Below are 23,378 nucleotides of genomic sequence, written 5' to 3'. Positions count from 1 at the left end.
CATCTTTTCAGAGAAGGAAACCAGGACACAAAATAATGAATTTGTCCTAACTCATAAAAAACAAACAACAACAGCAAAAACAATTACTGAGTTTTGGCCAAAGACAGAGCTGCAGCAATAAGTGATCATGTCCAGTAAAAGGACTTTGTGAGTGGAGCGAAGGTCCTCAATGTCTGTGACTGGACTCTTGGGATCTCCCTATATTTGCCGCCATTCAGAAATGGCCAGGTTCATTCCTCCGTATACCCCACTCCATACATCCAGTTAGGAGTCAAATAAATTAAGGCATCTCCAAAGAATGGAATAGGATTCTTCATAGTGCTAAAATTAAAAAGATTATAAAGTGGCTTTCAAAGAAATTGCCCCACCTTGTATTACCATGGAGCTACAAAAGATACAGAAAGAAAACTGTTCTTCCTCATAAACTGAAGGAATATAATCTAGTGATCCTATAACACAGGAGACATGACCCACAGTATTTACTTGGATTTTTATTTCCCACTGTGCACTTAGAGGTCACATTCAGAGTCTCCCTGGGGACAAGAAATGGATATTTAAAATAGGAGTTCAATGAACTTTTTCCTTTGTATACTTTTGAAAAGAGTTTACCTTTAACACAAGTGGATCAGCTGCACAAGCATCATACTACAGCTACTATATGGTTAGGTAGATATATAGACATATCCTGGTGGCTATGAAAGTACTTCCTAACTCTAAACCTTTTGTTTCTAGATATTAAGACTCTGTGTCTAAGAATTTAGATCCCATTAAGTTAGCCAAATGGGGGCTATGAGGGCTCTTGAGATTTGTAAAAATTATTTTGCAATTGTTTATTCTAATCATTGAGAACGATTTACCTATCTAACATTTTTTGACAGAATGACAACAGAAATATAAAAGTCACCAGAAGTGTTTACCTATTATGGGGCACCTGAGTGGCTCAGTCTGTTAAATGTCTGACTCTTCATTTCAGCTCAGGTTATGATCTTATGGTTCACAAGATTGAGTCTTACATTGGGCTGTGCGCTGACAACATGGAGACTGCTTGGGATTCTCTCTCTCCCTCTCTCTCTTCCCATCTCTGCTCATGTGTGTGTACTCCCTCTCTCTCTCTCCTCTCAAAATAAACTTTAAAAAAAACTTAAAAAAAGTTTGCCAATTATGAAACTACATTTTAAAACGCAATCCCCCATAATCAAAAACAAAATGAAAACAAATAAACTTAAGTAAGTATCCAGTTAAAAATATAAATACACAGAAAGACTATCTTTTAGACATACATATTGAGATCAGATATGCAGGAGGAGTCTGTATATTAAAAGAAACATAAAAGGTATAAAAACTAAGCAGATAAAAGTCTTATTTATATCCCAATTCAAGCAAAAAAATAAAATAAAATAAAATAAAATTGTAAGATAGTAGGAATAGTATCAACACTGGACCTTTTTAGGTTTAAAATTTATATTGTGATGTTAAGATAAAAACAAAGGAAAAACACCCACCCTAACTATTAAAACTACATATCAAAATATTTACACACAGCCTATGATCCTTGGATTTGCTTCAAAATAATCTAGGTTTTTGAGTGGATGGAAGTATAGATGAAACAAGATTAGCTATCAGTTGAAAACGATTGAAAATGCATAATGAGAAAATTGGACTTATCATATTACTACTCTATCTACATTTGTAAATGTGTAAAATTTCCTATACTAAAAACTTTAAAAAACAATAATATAATATACTTGTCATAACAATCTTTTTTGAGGTGTGGAGGGTGGATTCAAACTCCTTCTTATCAAATTTACATTTTGGTAGTTTTTAGCAAAGATCTACAATTATTTTTTTTCAATAGTTATCTGAAAATGACTTTATGTTTGCCTCAATACTTGATGATAGTTTTTGTGGGTAAAAAATTTCAGGTTGATATTAATTTTTCCCAAATGTTACTTTTTTTCCTTTTAGTATCTACTGTTGCTGATAATTTAGTTGTCAGTCTAATAGTTGTTTCTTTGTAGAAAATTCTTTCTGGTGTCATTTAAGTTTTCACCTTTCTATTTTATGTTTTACAGCTTCACTATAATGCGTTTATTTCTCGAGTTATTTTAATTTTTTGTCACTAGAAATCAGTATGTGCATTCTATGGGGTAACATTTCTGTGGCAATTGTGAAAAATTATCAGCTATTATCTCTTCAAATATTGTCTTTCTTTCAAACTTTTACTTTCTGGAACTCCTACTGTATACATATTGGATATCCTCCCTCTGTCTTCTATCTCTTTCATATTTACCATCTATTTATGTCTCCATGATGTATTCTGGAAATTCTTACAGTGCTATCTTCTAACTCACTAATTCTTTCTTCAGCTATGTCTAATATTTTATAAAATCTATTAATAGAGTTTTCAATTTCACATTTTTAACTCCTAGGGTTTCAATTTGTTTCTTTTTTACATCTGCCTTTTTGACCATGGTGTTTTATCATTATCTTAGAGTTTGGATTCTCATTTTTATACCTTGAATCATGTTAAACATATTTATCGGTATTTTCTAATAGCTATCTGGCTACCTTAGTTTCTTGGTACTTTAGTCTTGATGCTCATTGTGACTTTTGCATACTTGGTGTCCATTTTGGACTGATTCCTCACTTTTTTCATAACTGAATATCTTTTAGAGAGTTTTAGATTCATGGAGAAATTGAGAAGATAATACAGAGAGTTCCCATGTACTTCACAACCAGTTTCCATTATTATTGATATATTAAATGAGTATGAGACATTTCTTACAATTAATAAACCAATACTGAAATATTATTATTAAGTTCCACAGTTTATTCATATTTCCTTAGTTTTATTTAATGTTTCTTCTGTTCCAGGTACCCTCCAGGATACCACATTACACTGAATTGACATGTCTCCTTACATTCCTCTTAGTTTTGCATTTCTCAGATTTTCCTGGTTTTTGATGACCTTTATAGTTTTGGGGCATACTGATCAAGTATATTATAGGATGCCCTTCTATTAAAATTTTTCTGATATTTTATACATGATTAGATTAGAGTTATAGTTTTTTGAGAGGAAAGAGGTACATCCTATCAACATGATTTATCACTGTGGTTGTGACTTTGATTATGTGGGTGAAGTAGACTTCATCAGGCTCCTCTGCTATAAAGTTCCTCATGTGTTTTGTAATTTCTGATAATTAGATGATGTTAGCAGGGTTTTTTTTTTCTTTTGTGAGAATACCCTGTGGCCTAGGTTTTGGGAACTTACTTCCAGAATGCTTTTAAATTTGCCTCCGACAGTAACCTCCAGGACCATGTTTTATGTTACTTGATCATGTATGGCACTCTCAGACATAAGTAGTGTGGATTTAAGTACCAAACACAATGAAATTGCAAGCCTGGGATACTTAATTATTAGGGGAGTCTTCCTTATAGCTTTCTTGAGCCAATGGGGAATGTATTTCAAGTCCACCCTTCCATTGAGAGTGTAACAATTTGATGATCTTGGCTTTAGAGGAGAATCTAAGCTTTAACCTCCTACTTTATACAATATTATCTCATATCCTCAAATGAGAACGAGACTCATACCTCCTGGTGTCTAATCCTCCATCACCACCTGCACTACACAAAGGCACCTATAATATATAATTTACATTACAGTTCTGGTTCACTTTGTTTTTTTCAGCACTCTCTTATTTATGGCAGCCAAGGATTCCCATTTCTTTCTTGCAAGCTGACTGAGCTACTTAATTTTGATTACATTTTACCCATAATTTATGGATTTTTATTACAGAAAGGGTTTTTTTTTATTTCCTCTGTGTATCATATTTTTAGAATCTAAAATCCTTCTGTCAATCTTGTTTGTCTCTCTCCCTCCTATAACACATATGTGAAAAATCCCTTCCCATGTTATCTGTTCTGGAATGATGACATTATTTTATTTAAAAATTTCTAAGTCTCAGAGGAGCCAAATGGTGTAACAGCATGGAAGTTTTTTGTGTGTCTCATGTCCATGAAATACAGCCAGACCAACACTAAACCATCCTGCACACCTACAAAACTTATTGGAGAATTAACACAACAATCTACACAACCTGAACCACAGAATTCAGCAGGTACATGGTGCGGAGAGGTGAACTTGGGAAGAGAGAGGCCATGGAGGGCAGGGAACTGCTTTTGCGGGTGGAAAGAGGATGGAGATGGGCGGGGCAGGAGGGAGAATATGGGAAAAGCACCGCTCCCCAAAAGCAGCTGGAGACAAAGTGGAAAATTAGAAACAGCCACAGGGACTAACCTAAAAAAGGAGAGAGAAAAAGGAGAGGGCTTCAATTCCATTCAGACTGTAAACAGGGGGAGCATAGAGTCTGAAACTCCACAGCTTGATACCTGGTGGTGTTCTGGTGGGAGGGGGGAGTCCCCAGGAGCAGAGTGGGTTCTGGAGTTTCTCAGGCCACATGGAGAGAAGTGGTTCCATTGCTACAAGGAAATTTGGTAGAGGCTGTGAGACCCCTGGTCCCAGAAGACCCCAGAGAACACTCACAGTCGCTGGTGCTGGAACAAGGTCCTTAAGAGTGAAGGCTGGTGCCAGATGTGTGTTGTGATTTTCCACAATCCCTGAAAAGCTGCTGCTACACTATCTTACGAACTTTTTCTGGGGAGGGTTGGCACCTTGCTGCAGTCTCAGGGCACTGGCAGCAGCAGGATCCAGCAAGCATGCCTGGGTGCAGCCAACATTTGGCCATTGCTCAGTGAGACCCTCCTGAAGAGGGCGGAATGGGTCAAAGCTGCAGTCCGTCAGAAGTAAGGGGCTGGGGAAAAAAGCCGCATCTGAGAAAAAACTTGGGACAGACAAAAACTGCCTGGGGCTTAGTCACAGACAGTGAAAAAGCGGGCAGTGAGTGAAAGCTGAGGACAAAGAACAGGTACACAATTGCTGATTGCCGAGAACAGAGTTCCGATACTAGAGACTAGGTAGCTAGGTGATGCCATTCACAACTCCCCCATATGTGCATAGGCACCTATGAGCACCACAACACTCCACCCCAGTAGGCTAGCAGGGCCATCCAGTGGAGAATGGAGCCATTACTCTGAGCCCCGCCCAATGGGGCAACGTTGTTCTTCAAGAACACAAGTCTCAATGCCTGCTTAGTTTATGGACTATAAAGCGCTTCATCATCTGACTTCTATGGGATAATGAAGTAATTATAGTCCTATTGCAATCTGTTAGAAGGTACATCTATTCAATTTTCTTTCTTTTTCTCTTTTTCACTTCTTTTCTTTTTCTTGAATACAGAAAGAGAAAAAATTCATTTTTATTTATAATTTTTATTAAAAATAATTTTCTTTAATTTTTTTCTAGTATATTCTTTACTTTGGGGTAATTTTTTTCAAATTCTATTTTGCTCGCATCATATCATTTTAGCCTACTTCAGTGTATTCATTTTTTCAAGTTCCCAAATGATTTACTTTTCCTTTCACCCCTTTTTTCCCTCTAATCTGTCAAACCACTTTCAATATCCAGACCAAAACACACCTAGGATCTAGCATTATTTATTCGATTTTGTGTGTGTGTGCATTTTTAATATTTTTAATTTTAATTTTTTTAATTTTATTTTTTTAATTTTAATTTTTCTACCTCATTAATTCCTTTTCTCCCTTCAAAATGACAAAACGAAGAAATTCACCACAAAACAAAGAGCACGAAAAAATGACAGCCAGGGATTTAACCAACACAGATACAAGCAAGATGTCTGAACTAGAATTTAGAATCACGATAATAAGAATACTAGCTGGAGTCAAAAACAGATTAGAATCCCTTTCTGCAGAGATAAAAGAAATAAAAACTAGTCAGAATGAAAAAATGGTATAACTGAGCTGCAATCAAGGATGGATACTGCAGCGGCAAGAAAGGATGAGGCAGAACAGAGAATCAGCTATATAGAGGACAAACTTACAGAGAATAATGAAGCAGACAAAAAGAGGGAGATGAAAGCAAAAGACCACAATTTAATAATTAGAGAAACCAGTGACTCATTAAAAAGGAACAACATCAGAATCATAGGGGCCCCAGAAGAGGAAGAGAGAGAAATAGGGGTAGAAGGGTTATATGAGCAAATCATAGTAGAAAACTTTCCTAACTTGGGGAAAGATACAGACATCAAAATTCAGGAAGCACAGGGGACCCCCATTAGATTCAACAAAAACTGCCCGTTAACAAGGTACATCATAGTCAAATTCACAAAATACTCAGGCAAGGAGAGAATCATGAGAGCAGCAAGGGAAAAAGTCCCTAACCTACAAGGGAAGACAGACCAGGCTTACAGCAGACCCATCCACAGAAACTTGGCAGGCCAGAAAGGAGTGGCAGGATAATTCAATGTGCTAAATCAGAAAAATAGGCAGCCAAGATTTCTTTATCCAGCAAGGCCATCATTCAAAATAGAAGGAGAGATAAAAAGTTTCCCAGACAAACAAAAATTAAAGGAGTTTGTGACCACTAAACCAGCCCTGCAAGAAATTTTAAGGGAGACTCTCTGAGGGAAGAAAAAATGGAGATATATATATATATATATATATATATATATATATACACACATATATACATATATATATGCATACACCAAAAGCAACAAAGATTAGGAAGGACCAGAGAACACCACCAGAAACTCCAACTGTATGAGCATAATAATGGCAATAAATTTATCTTTCAGTACTCACTCTAAACGTCAATGGACTCAATGCTTCAATCAAAAGACATAGGGTAACAGAATGGATATGAAAACAAGACCCATCTATATGCTGTTTACAAGAGACCCACTTTAGACCTAAAGACACCTTCTGATTGAAAGTAAGGGGATGGAGAAACATCTATCATGCTAATGGTCAACAAAAGAAAGCTAGAGTAGCCATATTTATATCAGACAATCTAGACTTTAAAATAAAGACTGTATCAAGAGATGCAGAAGGGCATTATATCATAATCAAGAGGTCTACCCACCAAGAAGACCTAACAATTGTAAACATTTATGCACCAAATGTGAGAGCACTCAAATATATAAATCAGTTATCACAAACATAAAGAAACCCATTGATAGTAATACCATAATAGTAGGAGACTTCAACACCCCACTCACAGCAATGGACAGATCATCTAATGAAACAATCAACAAGGAAGCAATGGCTTTGAATGACACACTGGACCAGATGGACTTAACAGATATATTCAGAACTTTCATCCTAAAGCAACAGACTATACATTCCTCTCCAGTGCACATGGAACGTTCTCCAGAATAGACCACATACTGGGACACAAATCAACCCTCAGCAAGTACAAAAAGATCGAGATCATACCATGCATAGACCACAAAACTATGAAACTTGAAATCAACCACAAGAAAAAATTTGGAAAGGTAACAAATACTGGGAGAGTGAAGAATATCCTACTAAAGAATGAATGGGCTAACCAAGAAGTTAAAGAGGAAATTAAAAAGTATATGGAAGCCAATGAAAGTGATAACACCATAACCCAAAACCTCGGGAGGCATCAAAGGCATTCATAAGAGGAACGTATATAGCAATCCAGGCCTTCCTAAAGAAGAAAGAAAGATCTCAGATACACAACCAAACCTTATGGCTTAAGGAGATGGAAAAAGAACAGCAAATAAAACCCAAAACCAGCAGAAGACAGGAAATAATAAAGGTTAGAGCAGAAATTAATGCTATCAAAACAACAACAACAACAACAACAACAAAAAGAAAAAAAAAAAACACAGTAGAACAGATCAATGAAACCAGAGGCTGGTTCTTTGAAAGAATTAATAAAATTGACAAACCACTAGCCAGTTTAATCCAAAGGAAAAAGGACCCAAATTAATAAAATCAAGAATGAAAGAGGAGAGATCACAACCAACACAGCAGAAATAAAAACAATAAGAGAATATTATGAGCAATTATATGCCAATAAAATGGGCAATCTGGAAGAAGTGAACAAATTCCTAGAAACATATACACCACCAAAACTGAAACAGGAAGAAACAGAAAATTTGAACAGACCCATAACCAGTAAGGAAATTGAATTAGTAATCAAAAATCTCCCAAAAAACAAGAGTCCAGGGCCAGATGGCTTTCCAGGGGAATTCTACCAAATATTTAAGGAAGAGTTAACACCTATACTCTTGAAGCTGTTCCAAAAAGTAGAAATGGAAGGAAAACTTCCAAACTCTTTCTATGAAGCCAGCATTATCTTGATTCCAAAACCAGAATGAGACCCCACTAAAAAGGAGAACTAGAGACTAATTTCCCTGATGAACATGGATGCAAATCTTCAACAAGATATTAGCCAACCGGATCCAACAATACATTAAAAAAATTATTCACCACAACCAAGTGCGATTTACACCTGGGATGCAGGGCAGGTTCAACATCGGCAAAACAACATGATTCATCACATCAATAAAAGAAAGGACAAGAACCATATGATCCTCTCAATAGATGCAGAGAAAGCATTTGACAAAATACAGCATCCTTTCTGGATAAAAACCCTCAAGAAAGTAGGGATAGAAGAAGCATGCCTCGAGATCATAAAAGTCATAAATGAATGACCCAATGCTAATATCATCCTCAAGAGGGAAAAACTGAGAGCTTTCCCCCTAAGGTCAGGAACAAGACAGGGATGTCCACTGTCGCCACTGTTATTCAACATAGTCTTGGAAGTCTTACCTCTACAATCAGATAACACAAAGAAATAAAAGGCATCCAAATTGTGCAGGAGGAGGTCAAGCTTTCACTCTTCACAGATGACATGACACTCTATATGGAAAACCCTAAAGATTCCACCAAAAAACTGCTAGAACTGATTCATGAATTCAGCAAGTTGCAGGATATAAAATCAATGCACAGAAATCGGTTGCATTCCTATACACCAACAATGAAGCGACAGAAAGAGAAATCAAGGAATCAATCCCATTTACAGTTGCACAAAAAAACCATAAAATCTCTAGGAATAAATCTAACCAAAGAGGTTAAAAAGCTATACACTGAAAACTATAGAAAGCTTATGAAAGAACTGAAGAAGACACAAAAAAATGGAAAAAGATTCCATGCCCATGGATAGGAAGAACAAATATTGTTAAAACGTCGATACTACCCAAAGCAATCTACATATTCAATGCAATCCCTATCAAAATAACACCAGCATTCTTCACAGAGCTAGAACAAATAATCCTAAAATTTCAATGGATCCAGAAAAGACCCCAAATAGCCAAAGCAATCTTGAAAAAGAAAACCAAAGCAGGAGGCATCACAATCCCAGACTTCAACTATACTACAAAGCTGTAATCATCAAGACAATATGGTACTGGCACAAGAACAAACACTCTGATCAAAGGAACAGAATAGAGAACCCAGAAATGGACCCACAAACGTATGGCCAACTAATCTTTGACAAAGCCGGAAAGTATATCCAGTGGACTAAAGACAGTCTCTTCAGCAAGTGGTGCTGGGAAAACTGGACAGTGACATGGAGAAGAATGAACCTAGACCACTTTATTACACCATACACAAAAATAAACTCAAAATGGATGAAAGACCTCAATGTAAGACAGGAAGCCATCAAAATTCTCAAGGAGAAACCGGCAAAAACCTCTTTGATCTTAGCCACAGCAACTTCTTTCTCAACATGTCTCTGGAGGCAACGGAAACAAAAGCAAAAATGAACTACTGGGACCTCATCAAAATAAAACGTTTCTGCACAGTGAAGGAAACAATCAACAAAACTAAAAGGCAACTGATGGAATGGGAGAAGATATTTGCAAATGACATATCAGATAAAGTGTTAGTATGCAAAATATATAAAGAACTTATCAAGCTTAACACCCAAAAAACAAATAATCCAGTTAAGAAATGGACAAAAGACCTGAATAAACACTTCTCCAAAGAATCCAGATGGCCAACCGACACATGAAAAAATGCTCAACATCACTCATCATCAGGGAAATACAAATCAAAACCACAATGAGATACCACCTCACACCTGTCAGAATGGCTAACATTAACAACTCAGTCAACAACAGATGTTGGCGAGGATGCAGAGAAAGAGGATCTCTTCTGCATTGTTGATAGGAATGCAAATTGATGCAGACACTCTGGGAAACAGTATGGAGGTTCCTCAAAAGACTAAAAATAGAACTACCCTATGGACCAGCAATTGCACTACTAGGCATTTACGCAAGGGATACAGATGTGCTGTTTCGAAGGGACACATGCACCCCAATATTTATAGCAGCACTATCAAGAATAGCCAGAGTATGGAAAGAGCCCAAATGTCCATCGATGGATGAATGGATAAAGAAGATGTGCTATATATATGTACAATAGAGTATTACTTGGCAATCAAAAAGAATGAAATCTTGACATTTGCAACTACATGATGGAACTGGAGGTATTATGCTAAGTAAAATTAGTCAGAGAAAGACAAAAATCATATGACTTCACTCATATGAAGACCTTAAGATATAAAACAGATGAACATAAGGGAAGGGAAACAAAGATAATATAAAAAAGGAAGGGACAAAAACGTGACTCATAAATATGGAGAACAAACCGAGGGTTACTGGAGGGATTGTGGGAGGGGGGATGGGCTAAATGGGTAAGAGGCACTAAGGAATCTATCCCTGAAATCATCGTTGCACTATATGCTAACTAATTTGGATATAAATTTTAAAAATTAAAAATTAAATTAAAAATAAATACATAAATAAGTAAATAAATTTAACTTAAAAAAAAAAACTCTTCCTAAGGCACGTCTTGATCCTATTTCTAAATGAATGTCAAATCTCATTAATTGGCACATTAGCACTTTAAAATTTTGCCAATGGTTTTGACCAAAAAAAAAATCAATAATGAAAATAATATTTCTAATTGAAAGACATAACCGGTAAAATATCTGCAATGTGACAAAACATGAATGAGACGATAGCCTTCCCCTTTTTCCAAGGAAATCCAGGGAATGCAAATTTTGTGTTTTTCATTTCCACATCTACACAAACATTGTTCTCTTTATCCCCCAGGATTCAAAGCACATAATCATGGTATTTAAAGAAAATTATGAAACCCTGGCCATCTAAACTTTTTAGAAATAAAAGTAAATACAACGCTTAAAATAATTACTGCATAAATATGTATATGATCTTCAGGTTGCCTGTTGTAAGCATTTTTAGTTTTGTTTTTTTTCATTTATAGATCATCTAAAGATAAAGAAATTATCTTTCTAGAGCAAGATGATCAAAACTGAAATAAGGATAAGAGTAATATCTCAAAGTTAAAATAAAGTATCTACTCCACAGTAGAAGGTGCCAGGGTTTTAAAGATGAGTTAAAAAGTCTCTATTCTCAAGAAGTTTATTCTCTAATTGGAAAATGCATCCTTCCAGGTTCTATCAGCAGTGGCTGGAATGAGAAGGAGAATTTACATTGGGCTGCCCCTTGACAGGATTTTTAGATGGTGCAGTTTCACTTAGAAGGGGAGTAGGTATGCAGTCAATATGAAGAATAACTTTAAAATTTAGCTTTGGAATAAAGGCATCATGGTGATCAAAGTTAGAGGTGGGATAAACTAAGTGTGTCCTTGGAATGGCCATTACAATTTGAAAATTGAAACACAGACATCACGTGCACTTCAGTCCCCTGTCCCTCCTCCACCAGGAAGCATCTGGGAGGCTTAGTGACAAATGGCAGGCAAGATTAGGGCAATCAGGGTTGGGTCAAACTTCTAAGAATAGAACTAGAGAAGCTCATGTGGAATGAGGAAATCATATACAGAAATCCAACTTATGTGGGCAGCTGCAGAACTGGTCCCTAGACTGAGATGCAGGTGAGGCAATCTGAGGAGAAGGGACAGCAGGGAGCAAGTCTCCACCTTGCTCAGGTTGCTCTGGTGGAGGTTTGCTGCCAATACCATTAGCACCAGAATTATGTTCTTCAGTTCTAACACGGTTCACTCCATTTTAAGTGGCATGAGTCAGAGTAAACTGTTTGACCAAAGTCTGGATACTATGAATGAAGAACAGTAAGGAGGATGACTGAAAGTAGAGCAGAGTATCTATACAATATCTAAATCACACAGTAGGAAATACAACTGAGTGGGTAATTTCCTTCCTCTCCTGGTAAATGATATTCCTCCTCCAAGATTGTTCTAGTGTCATCTCCTCTGGAAAGGCTTCCCTAACCACTCTAAGATGTTGACTTCATCTTTTCTGCTTCATTTTTCTTCTCTTCATAACCTTTCTAGGGGCACCTGGGTGGTTCAGTTGGTTGAGCATACAGCTTTGGCTCAGGTCATGATCTTGCAATTCGTTAGTTCAAGCCCCACATCGGGCTTGCTGCTGTCAGTACAGAGCCTGATTCAGATCCTCTGAGTTCCTCCCCTGTTTGCATTCTCTCAAAAATAAATAAAACATTAAAAAAGAACCTTCCTAGTTCTTAAGATATTAACGTATAAATAAAAGCTTCTACCTCTAACTGCCCCTAGCTATAAAAATCTTTGCTACCTCAGTGTCAAATCTAGTATACAAGATGCAATCAGAACATGCTGTTGACTGAGAAAGAGGAAAAAGGAAAGTAAAGAAACAAGGGAGAGAATGAGAAAGGAAAGGGAGGAGGGCGGAAAGAAGGGAAGGAGAGGACAAAGGTAGATTGGTTCAGTATGTAACTGATGTTGTCAGACCTGCCCCTGCATCCCCCTTCCTCTTTCCTTCCTCACATCTGGGCCTCCTGATCTCTAGCAGGCTTAACTGCCTAGGATCAGTCCTACCAGAGGCAGTCAAGATGTAAGCCTGTTTTCTATGGTTTAGTATCACATCCCTTCCTATAGCTCTTCTCCTAAGACTGTCCCTGACTGATCAACAAGGCCAGAGTTCCTGAGTCTCTCTTACTATCAGCTTTCTCATCACTGAGAGACCACTGCAACCCTCCAGGTTCATGTTTGGGACCTCTCTATCTGCTGATCATAGGCCAGGGGCTTACTCACTGCCAGATATGCTTGATGGCCTCTCCTCAGGGGCAACCCCAACAGCCTACCTGTTTTCACTGGCTTTGGTCCCTTACTGCTGACTATTATCCTAGATTCCTCCCAGCATGCCCAAGGCCTGGCCAGATCTCAAGATTCAGCAAGAGTGAAATACATAATCACTGTGGGGATTTTGAGCAATAGAGTGATATATGTCAGGGGAAATCCCTTCAATGTGTGGAGAGAGGGTGAGAAGGCATTCCACTCTGCTTCTAAATGTTTACAAAGTAACTTATGAAAACACCCTGACTTAAACGCACTCAAAAAGCCCTTTAAAATTTTTGCTTTTCATGTTAGGAATTCTTGGTACTCAGATTTTTTGTGAAAAGACTTTCAGGATATCTGTTCTGCTTTTTAAAGAAGGAATCTGATTACTGAAACTTGAATGAACCTGGGGAATCATAATTCTTCAGAAAATTTCTGTGAAATATGGACCATGATTAGTCACAGGGAAAGGGTTGCATTTATTGCCAAATCAATAATTAACAGTGACACACAGTATTTACTGAACTAGTATTTGTTGAATGAATAAATAAATGAAAGAATATGTGCACATCTGTGTGTCTGTATATAGAAAAAGGTGATGGGTGGGTGAAGATACACCGATGGTATCTATTGCACAACACCAAATAGTTTCATGACTCCACTGTTTTTGAAGCAGACATTTTGACACCTCACATAAACTTCATTAACATTGAATGGATGTTAATAATAAAAAGCATTAGGAATTCTCTCTTGCAGTTCTGCAAGTAGAACTGTCCAAACAAGAAATAAGAGACTTCAGAGGACGAGTTGCTAACCCCAGGCCACTGAACCTTGTTCATCTTTGGGCCCACTTTAAGGGACAGAAAGAGAGCAAGAAGCCTTTGGAAATGGTAAAGGTGATAATATATGCTATGTTCTCATTCTGGAAACATGGCTATCTCATACATTCCATCTGGGCCTGAGTGTTTATTTAGTAGTAGTTGCTTAGAGTTCTTAAGATTAACCTGCCATAGAATCACCTCGAGGATAATGTAGAAAATTACAGTATTGATACAAATATGATGTCTGTGTGTGTGTGTGTGTGTGTGTGTGTAATTGAAATAGCAGTCCTACTAAGGTATGTATATGAAAAGTCAACCTTAAATTGCCATTCTGTGAGGAAATGTCACTTTACAAGTCTAACATTATGCCTCAGGCTTCAGCACTCAGGAGTTTGACAGACTGGAAAAGGAAGCAAATCCAATGAATAATATCCTATTTGGTTTCTAGCAGCAGGTACTGGTCTTATGTTAATTATTGTGACAATAAGAGGGAAAAGACATTATCTAAAGTAAGAGATTCTAAATTTTGTTCTGGCCTATTATGTAATGATGTGAAAGGAATTGAGAACTTAGCTCTTTAATTCTGATTTTTCTTTTTAATTCTATATAAATTAATTATACGTAATTCTTTATAAATTATGTATTCCAAAATTACATCACAGGACTTTGTACATGTAAAACATTCTTATTACAGATGAGTGAACAGGTATTTAAAATGCAATGTATTCTAAGGCTGAACCTCAAATACACACCAAAAAAGTATATAAATCTGGGCAGCAATCCAAATACTCTAAGACAGTGCCATTCTATGTACTTTTAAATTATCAATTGAGCTTGATGAGACTTGTGAAAATAAGCCAAGGAAAGCATCATCCATATCTCAGATGCATGTTTTCCTGTCTTCTCATTCATTTTTCCTGGTGTAAACAGAGGTACCTACCTGTGCAAAGAAATGGCAAATCTAAAGAGAAAATATATATTAAAAATCACAGAGCAAAGGCAAAGAGCTCTAGAGTGGCAGACAAGAACCCTGTATTCTCATTCAAACTTTGTCCTTTATAAGCTGCATGACATTGAAGAAATCTCCCTAAGTCTCATTTCCTATGCCATTAATTTAATTACTAATGATAATAATAATAATAATAATAATAATAATAAAATAACACTGATCTCATTTGAACTATGTGGCAAAGATAGTTGCTATATATTTTACCATACCATTTCCTTTTCCTGGAAACTCTGGAAGATTCCATTCTTCTCAGCCTTCCTTATAGTAAATTGGGGATCATCTGCCTGAATTCTGACCAATGAAATGTAAACATAAGTGATATAAGCCATTCCCAAACTGATCTGTAAACATATCTCACAGGATCCTCCAGCTCTCGTCTCCTGTCCTGTGACTTCTTAGTAGCCACACATTACATAGCGGAGCTACAAGGTAAGACAGCAGCCCAAGTCTCTGTATTTCCTATACATCTCCTATGTATAGGAGAGCATGAGTAGGCGAGCCAACAATCCTACTCAGTCTATGATGTGAGCAAGAAATAAAACTCATTTTATTAAGCCTCTATGATTTTTAGGTTTATTGGCTATCACACATAATATAGCCTATCCTTACTAATAAAATGACTAAGTGAGAAACTAAAATTTACTTGTTTTATATATCAATGTACTATACAGCTATACAGGGTAGTATTGGTAGCAATGATAGAAAACTTGTAAAAAAATTTAATAGAAATTCTAAAGTTTTTTAACATTATACCATTCACTATATATAAAGTCTTCCTAAAAGGTAGAATCCAGTTACCACAGACCAGCCACACACTTATGTGAGAAATTACTATATGTCTCTACCTTTAGCATATCCTAGAAACATAGACAGAGATGACCCATTTTACCAAGCATTTCAACTGAAATGATTAGGTAGCTGCGACCTCATCACATGTGTTCATTATAATAAACTGTAGTCAATGACACTAAGTTCCTAGAAGGAGTCACCTATAGTCCAAAGATAAAAATTCACACCAATGTAAAGTGATTCTCTCACCTTCAAATCAGAACTGAAGGATTATTGTGACCATTTTTTTTAGATCTCCTTTAAGGAAACCTCTTTTCTTGGTTCTTAGAAAAGAACAACAAAACGCTAAGATTTTAAAGATAGTACAATTTTATATACACTGATTTTGTCAAAATTTCGAGTACTATTTACGTACAATTTGGAGGAAGCCTCCCTGAAGACCTGAAGAAATGGTACCGTTTTTGAACCATTTTTATTATCAAAAATACCATTATTATTTACATAGCATCAAATTTTCTTGATCAAACTGTTTGGTCAATCAAAGAATTATTCCCTTTCAAGGCTTTTGAAGAGATGTTAATTCAAATCAATAAAAGGAATCCTTGATTAAATCCAAGAGAATTTTATCAATTCAATTGTTCCTTATTGGATGATTATTACGTGTTACTTTACAAATATCATTGACAGGATTTAAAAAGTTTGTCATAGAATCAGAAGACCAAAATTCAGTTCAGAGAAGGCTAAAAATATGCCTTAGATTTAATTTTTAAATGCAGCTTTCCAAAAATCAGACATGCACTTTAGAGTTATTTTGACATCTCTAGAAGTGCATAAATAAATTTAAACTGATCAATGACCTACCTTAATGAAAGAAATTACACCCATCTTAAACACTTGTAATTTATCTTTATGATGGTGCCAATTCATCAATTTTAGAATTCAGAAATTAGGAATTAAGGCAAAAACTGCATTTAGCAAAATCAACCATCTAGAAGAAGACAGTGAAGGATACACCTCAGGTTAACAGAAAACTGAGATTGCATGTTCCTGAATTTCTTGACATGCTAAAAATTAATAATATAACTTACACAGTTTAGAAAAACCATAACAAAACACAGGCCAAATCACCAGAGTGACTTGGCAAACCGACTGCATTTACATATATTGAAACAAAACACTTTGACAAGGTTTAATGAACGATAGCCTGACTTCCCGTTATGGCAGGGACTACTCATTCCTTATCAAAACTTCCACTCTCCCATTCCTTTTTAGAGAACAGAACACTAATTCCAGCAATTCCATTTTTAGGTATTTATCAGAAGAAAATAAAAATACGAATTCCAAAAAACCAGCACCCTATGTTGATAGCAGCTTTATTTACCATAGCCAAGATATGAAAGCAACCCAAGGATGAAAATGGATAAAAATATGAGATATGTATATGATATGTATGTATCCCATTATCCCATATACATATATCACATGTGTGTGCATATATAAATATCTTACACACACACACACACACACACACACACACACTAGAATAGTACCATCCATAAGAAAGAATGCAACAACATGGATGGATACTGCAAGGTAATATGCTAAGTGAAATAAGTCAGACAAATAAAAACCAACACCATATGATTTCATTTATATGTGGGATCTAAGAAACAAAACAAAGAAGCAAACAAAACAAAATAGAAAAAGACTCACAGATACAGAAAAAAAACTGATGGTTGCCAGAGGGCAGGAGGGTAAGGAGATAGATGAAATAGGTAAAAGGACTTAAGAAGTACAATTTCCAATTACAACATAAATAACACACAGGGATGTAATGTATAGCATAGGAAATATAGCATAGTCAATAATATTGTAACTACTTTGTATGGTGACAAATGATAACTAGACTTATTATGGTGACCACTTCGTAATGTATGTAAATATTGAATCATGTTTACACCTGAAACTAATACAAAATTTTATGTCAATTGTTCTTCAATAAAAAAAAAAAAAGGAGGGAGGGGGGGAGAGAGGAAGGAAGGAAGGGAGGGAAGGAGGGAGTCACTCTCTGGTAGTGAGGTCTAAATAATCTGCAGAATCTTCTCCAGACCCGGCTCTTGCTTCTAACTAAAAGTTTCTCAAATATGTCACTTCACTTGTCAATCCTTCCTTTAACAGAGATGACCTAACACTCATCTGCTGTATGCCAGAATTACCAAGTTCTTCCTCCTTCTCCCACATGTCCATTCGAGAAATGTGTTTTTTTCCTTAAAATGCTGTTAGTGATTATCTAAGTTTGGTTGAAACTAAAGACATAAATTTGTTATGTGTCAACCTGTGTATGCAAGATCTTCCTCTACTGAACATATTATTGTTTTTATTCCCTTTGTAAACAGCTAAGATCATTGTATTTTAAATAGAAAGGTATCATGGATAAGAAATAAGTATTAGTTAACTATGACCTTACCAAAATAAAAAAAAAAAAAAAAAGAAAAGAAAACAAAAGGAAATGCAACACTTTTTTTTTTCATGAGTACATTGCTTCCTGGAATGAAATTGTATGTATCTATGAACGAACGTTTGGTATGTTCAAGGATAATGTGAGATTTCAGAGAAAGCTGCTTAAAGAAAACTGACTCATCTTTTAGGGGCCACTTTTTAAAAAATTTTTTGCCTTTCTTACTGCTCCTGACATATTTACAATGGCTAGAGCTCCAATTACTACCATGGACTCTGAGTTCCATGCACTAGGAAGGAAGAGTAGAAAAGTAAGAGCTTGAGTGCTTGATGACAGGATGGAATTACTATATGACCAGTATAGTCTACATCTAGACTACCTGTGCATGAGACATATTTAGCCTATTTAACAGTATTCACCAAATTTGTTAAAATATTAATATGTTTTGTAAGTAAATCAGCACTATGGAGAATTTATTTTAATAATGTTTTCTTGACATAAGAGACCTGGAGATAACAATTTACTGAGAATCCAACTCCCAAAGAAGATTTTCCCTTCCAATTCCCCAAAAAGACCAAAAAAATGTGTAATGAAAAATCCTGTCGATTCATATCTTCTAACGTAATTTAGGGAAGAAGACGGGAAATACTCTGCTGCAGAATGTGTGCATTGGCATGTGAAAATATGAGAGCACTATCTAGATTAAACTGTTTTTCTATTATCTCTATTTCCAGGATTCTGTTTTTTTAAAATCTGTTGATTCCTATATAGGAACAATGATTAAAATTTTAGTTTCCAAATAAAGTTCACCCAGAAACTTCCTGTCGATGGCCAGGGAATTTTTGAAAGCCTAACGTTCTGTGCAATCCCATCTACTTCAACCATGTACATGAAAAGAGGTAACTAGTGGAAGAAGGAGAATGGAGAGACAAAACAAACCTATTTATGTCCAGCTGGGTCTTAAATGAAAAGGACCCTATTCTATTGCATACTTTCCCCCCCTACTATATTCTATATAGGAAGGCTAGGAAGCTTTCATCTTTCAACCTAGAAATAAAAATAATAAACATCTCCAAGATTTTAGTATAAAAAAAATTCCCAGTACAGGACTCTCTTCATCTCAATTTTATCTCATTCATTTTCCTCTAAGCAAGCTAAATGAAAAAGCAAAGTGCCAATACTAATATCTTTTTTTATTTTTCAAGTAAATGGCTGATATGTTAATTTCTCAGGCTACAAAGTCATTGTTTTTTTAAACCATTATGAGGAATAAAAAATAAAAATGAAAAAACTAAAACCACAAGTCTCCAAATGAACTGTTTTAGGATTTACATTAAAAGTGATTCCACCATCTATTATATGTGTTCATCTTAATAGCTTAGAGCTGTTACAGCTTATGCCAAACGTAGAAATACAAAGTTTTATTGAGAATAAAAACAGTATTACACATACTCTGAAGTTTTTTTTAAAATAAGAGTTAGACAAACCAATGTATGTATTTCTATTATAAGTTATTTTCTAGAAGATTATCATTTTGTGGTTAATAATTATAGCTAAATTAATTTTCTTTAAAGTATCACAGAACTTAACATCTTGTGGCAGGTGTAATAAAAAATATTTTAAATTAAGTGATGTTCAGGACTTACCACCTCCTCCTCCAAGAAGACTGGCATTTGCTGTTTAAAACAAAACAAACAGAAAACATTAAGTAATATATAAAAACTATAATACGCCAGATAGGTTAAGTAAAAGCTGCTGGTGATCACGTCTCTTATAAATACGCACATACACTCACGCTATGTACTTTCATATAAAGATAGCTTCTATTACTGTTTTATGATGGCATGAAAATAAAAATAATTTAATAACTCTATTTTCTCTTCAAAAGACTGTATTTATATGTACTCCCTTCTAATAAAATGAAGCACATGTTGTGATTCTTTTATTTTCTGTTCAATATCTAAAATAACCTTCTATGTTCTCTATTTTATCAAGTAGAGAGAGAGTATGTTGTTTAGGCAATTCAGTGATTTCAAAGGACCATGTAACATAAAAGAATAATGATAATTTTAATAAACCATCATCAAATAAAGTATCTTAAGACACTGTGCAGTAAGAACTCTTAGTAACAGATTACTTTTAGCATTAACTATTTATTTGAGGAAACAAAATTTTAAGCATTGTTGTAAAACAATGTGTCATTTCTTACCCAGTTATCCATTATTCTAGCATACATATTTATAGAAGCCAAGTAATAAGCTAAGTATAAGATAATTCCATTTGAATTTCTTTCAAGAGTTCAAAATTTCATAAAGTCCCATTCCAGGTTTCTGCTGAAGTATTAAACAGCTTTATGCCTATGTTTATCTAGTCATTATAACAGCCTGAAAACAAAAGTCAATATGCACTGCCCTGAGCTTTATTCCATAGCGTTCTTATGTATCATAGGTATTTTCATGCCATTATAAAAAAAGAAATCCTACAGCAGTATTAAAAAAAAAAAGTATGTGGTGTCCAAGGTCTCTTTGTATAGAAACTTGAGCCACCAAAAGATTAAACAAATCATTTAGGAAAGAGGAGTGGGAGTCTTTAACTTGAACTTTAGTGTGCTGTCCATACCACGCATTGTCATAATTAAGAGAAGCAAATATCCAAGTGTTACTGATTCCATCAATAGGTAATGGATCATTTCATGAACAAATGCCTATATTCATAGTTCCATGAGGTTAAATATGTGATGGCTTGCTAATTTTTACAACACTAAAGAGAATATCATGAAAATCCAATAAGACCACATGCCTTTGAAGTTCTTCTTAATATGTCAATATATTAGAGCATCAAATCTTATTCCATATGATCTTCCAAGGACAGAGCCATCTAACTGCTGCTCTTGCCTTCCTCTTGATACTTTTTTCACAATCATGAACTAAATAGCAATGTCATTAATCAACCGTGTTAAAAAAAAACACTTTTGGGGCGCCTGGGTGGCGCAGTCGGTTAAGCGTCCGACATCAGCCAGGTCACGATCTCGCGGTCCGTGAGTTCGAGCCCCGCGTCAGGCTCTGGGCTGATGGCTCAGAGCCTGGAGCCTGTTTCCGATTCTGTGTCTCCCTCTCTCTCTGCCCCTCCCCCGTTCATGCTCTGTCTCTCTCTGTCCCAAAAATAAATAAACGTTGAAAAAAAAATTAAAAAAAAAAAACACTTTTGATGTCATAAAATCTGCCATTTTGTCAACTCAGGACCCCAAATCCATCTGACTTCACAGTGAGAGTGTAAAGTATGTATGTAGATGGTATTGAGGACTTAATGTCCAGCATCAAACTTTGTAGCTGTTGAAGGGGTAGCTTGCTGCAGGGGCATGAGGAAAGATGTGAATTCTATTTTGGTTCCCATACCCCTATCTAATGGCAGAATTTTCATGATCAACCCATATCTCTTACCTAATTCAAATATCTTCTAAAATCTTAGCTACACGCATTTATAAAACCACATAGCTGTTGACTGTTTATTTTTATATTTCATTGGGTACTACTTCCCTATCTATAGGTTTTTCAGTTCCCTGGAATTCTGTTTTTCTCCAACCTTCACATATTCATTCAGAAGGAAAAAGGTATTTTCAAGAACAAACAACAATAATGGATAGTAGCTTTTCATTCAAATTATCATGCCCAGGAGCGCAATAACACAACACAGTCTACTCTCACCCAATGCTTTGCTGAATAAAGGTAGAGGTTGCGTGTTTTGAGAACATAGACCAAGGTCCATCTACTTAAGTAGGCACTTATCCAATAGACGTGGGTGGATGAGTAGCATAGGTGTAAGAACTGGAATCCCAGTCCCAAGAGAACCATCAAGTCAATTTATGTCAGATGTGTGTTCATGTCTAGATAAGCATATCTGGTCACATTTTAATATCAACATAGAACTAATTTGCAAAACTATGGCATTCTACATAGTGTCCCATCACTTTTAAGATAATTTCATGTGCATTACCCTTCATGTAATAGAATCTTAATCTAGGATTCTAAAACATATTCACAAACATATATATGTGTGTGTGTGTATATATATATATATACATATATATATACATATATATACATATACATATATACACACACACACATATATATATTCAAAACAATATATTTGTAATTTCTAATAATTTCTAATTTCCAATAACTATAATTATGGTAATGATTTTTCTAGAGAATTCATGAAATTTAAGCCTATTTTATCATTTCTATTCTTAATTTTTTTAATAAAATTTATCTTAGCAAAAATATCAAGGCAATTTTCTTCAGTAAATGTGGCATAAATGAAGGCAAATAAAAGTAAACCTTTATCATGATTTCAAACATTACTTTACCTTCACAAAACACCTTATATGTAACTGATGCTCAACGTTTATTGGCCAGGTAGATTAATATTTCTTCCATTTTACAAAAGTAAAAACGACTTTTGTGTGTCTAAAATTAATAGTCATTTAATTCCTACTTAATTATATTTAATAAATTGAGGTACATCCCAATTACATATGAAACCCTTAAAGACAAGGTCTGAGTTTAATAGTTTGGCCTGCATCTAAGAAGCACTCAATACATGTTTTCTAAAAATAAGATAATTGGTAAGTTCAGTACAATTTCTTTTTGATATAAGTGGTATTTATTTATTGAAGTGTGTGGAAAGAGCAAACTTTGGTCCTTTTTCTTCCTGTAAAATCAAAGACCATTAACGAAACTCTTCAAATTTCTTTGGAAATATTTAATGACTAAGCATGTAAAAAACATGTTTCTATATTTCTGTCTCTATCAAGTCCTTTGCTAGAGGGAATTCTGGACATGCCTCTTGTTATTCCCAAAGTTTCAGAGAGAAGGAAAAGCAGAAAAGAAACAAAGAAAACTTCAAGTTTATGAGCATACCACTGCTTCTAAAATAAGATTTTAAAATATCTTCTCTGAGTATGCTTACTAATCAACACTATTTTTATTCACATTTTCCTAAATAAAATACCCTTTCTCTTACCAGAAAGGTAGAGGAAAAAATCAAGCTCCAGTAATTGCCTCAAAAATCGATTGAATGAGAAACTAAAATGAGCCATTACATGTTAATGAATCTCTGTATTGCACTTCTTCATACCCCCAAAATAACAACTCAATGAGGTGAACAGTTTCACTGTTTATAAAGTGAAAAACAACAACAACAACAACAACAACGCTGAACATACAATGGGATAAAGGGTTACATAAAT

At 35.3% G+C, this 23,378-nt stretch overlaps 1 protein-coding gene across 1 annotated transcript in view; it reads right to left on the bottom strand.

Moving 5' to 3' along the window:
- Positions 1 to 23,378, bottom strand: part of MACROD2 (mono-ADP ribosylhydrolase 2) — a 1,987,236-nt gene that overhangs the window by 1,459,175 nt on the left and 504,683 nt on the right. Inside the window, exon 4 of the mRNA XM_027069543.2 lies at positions 19,774 to 19,803. Within this exon, the coding sequence (XP_026925344.1) occupies positions 19,774 to 19,803 (30 nt within the window). The remainder of the gene's footprint in view (positions 1 to 19,773; positions 19,804 to 23,378) is intronic.

The sequence above is a fragment of the Acinonyx jubatus genome, chromosome A3 (assembly GCF_027475565.1).
Source record: "Acinonyx jubatus isolate Ajub_Pintada_27869175 chromosome A3, VMU_Ajub_asm_v1.0, whole genome shotgun sequence".
Lineage (NCBI taxonomy): Eukaryota > Metazoa > Chordata > Mammalia > Carnivora > Felidae > Acinonyx > Acinonyx jubatus.
Note: the sequence above shows the minus strand (reverse complement) of the source record. Positions and strands in the feature narration are given on the sequence as shown.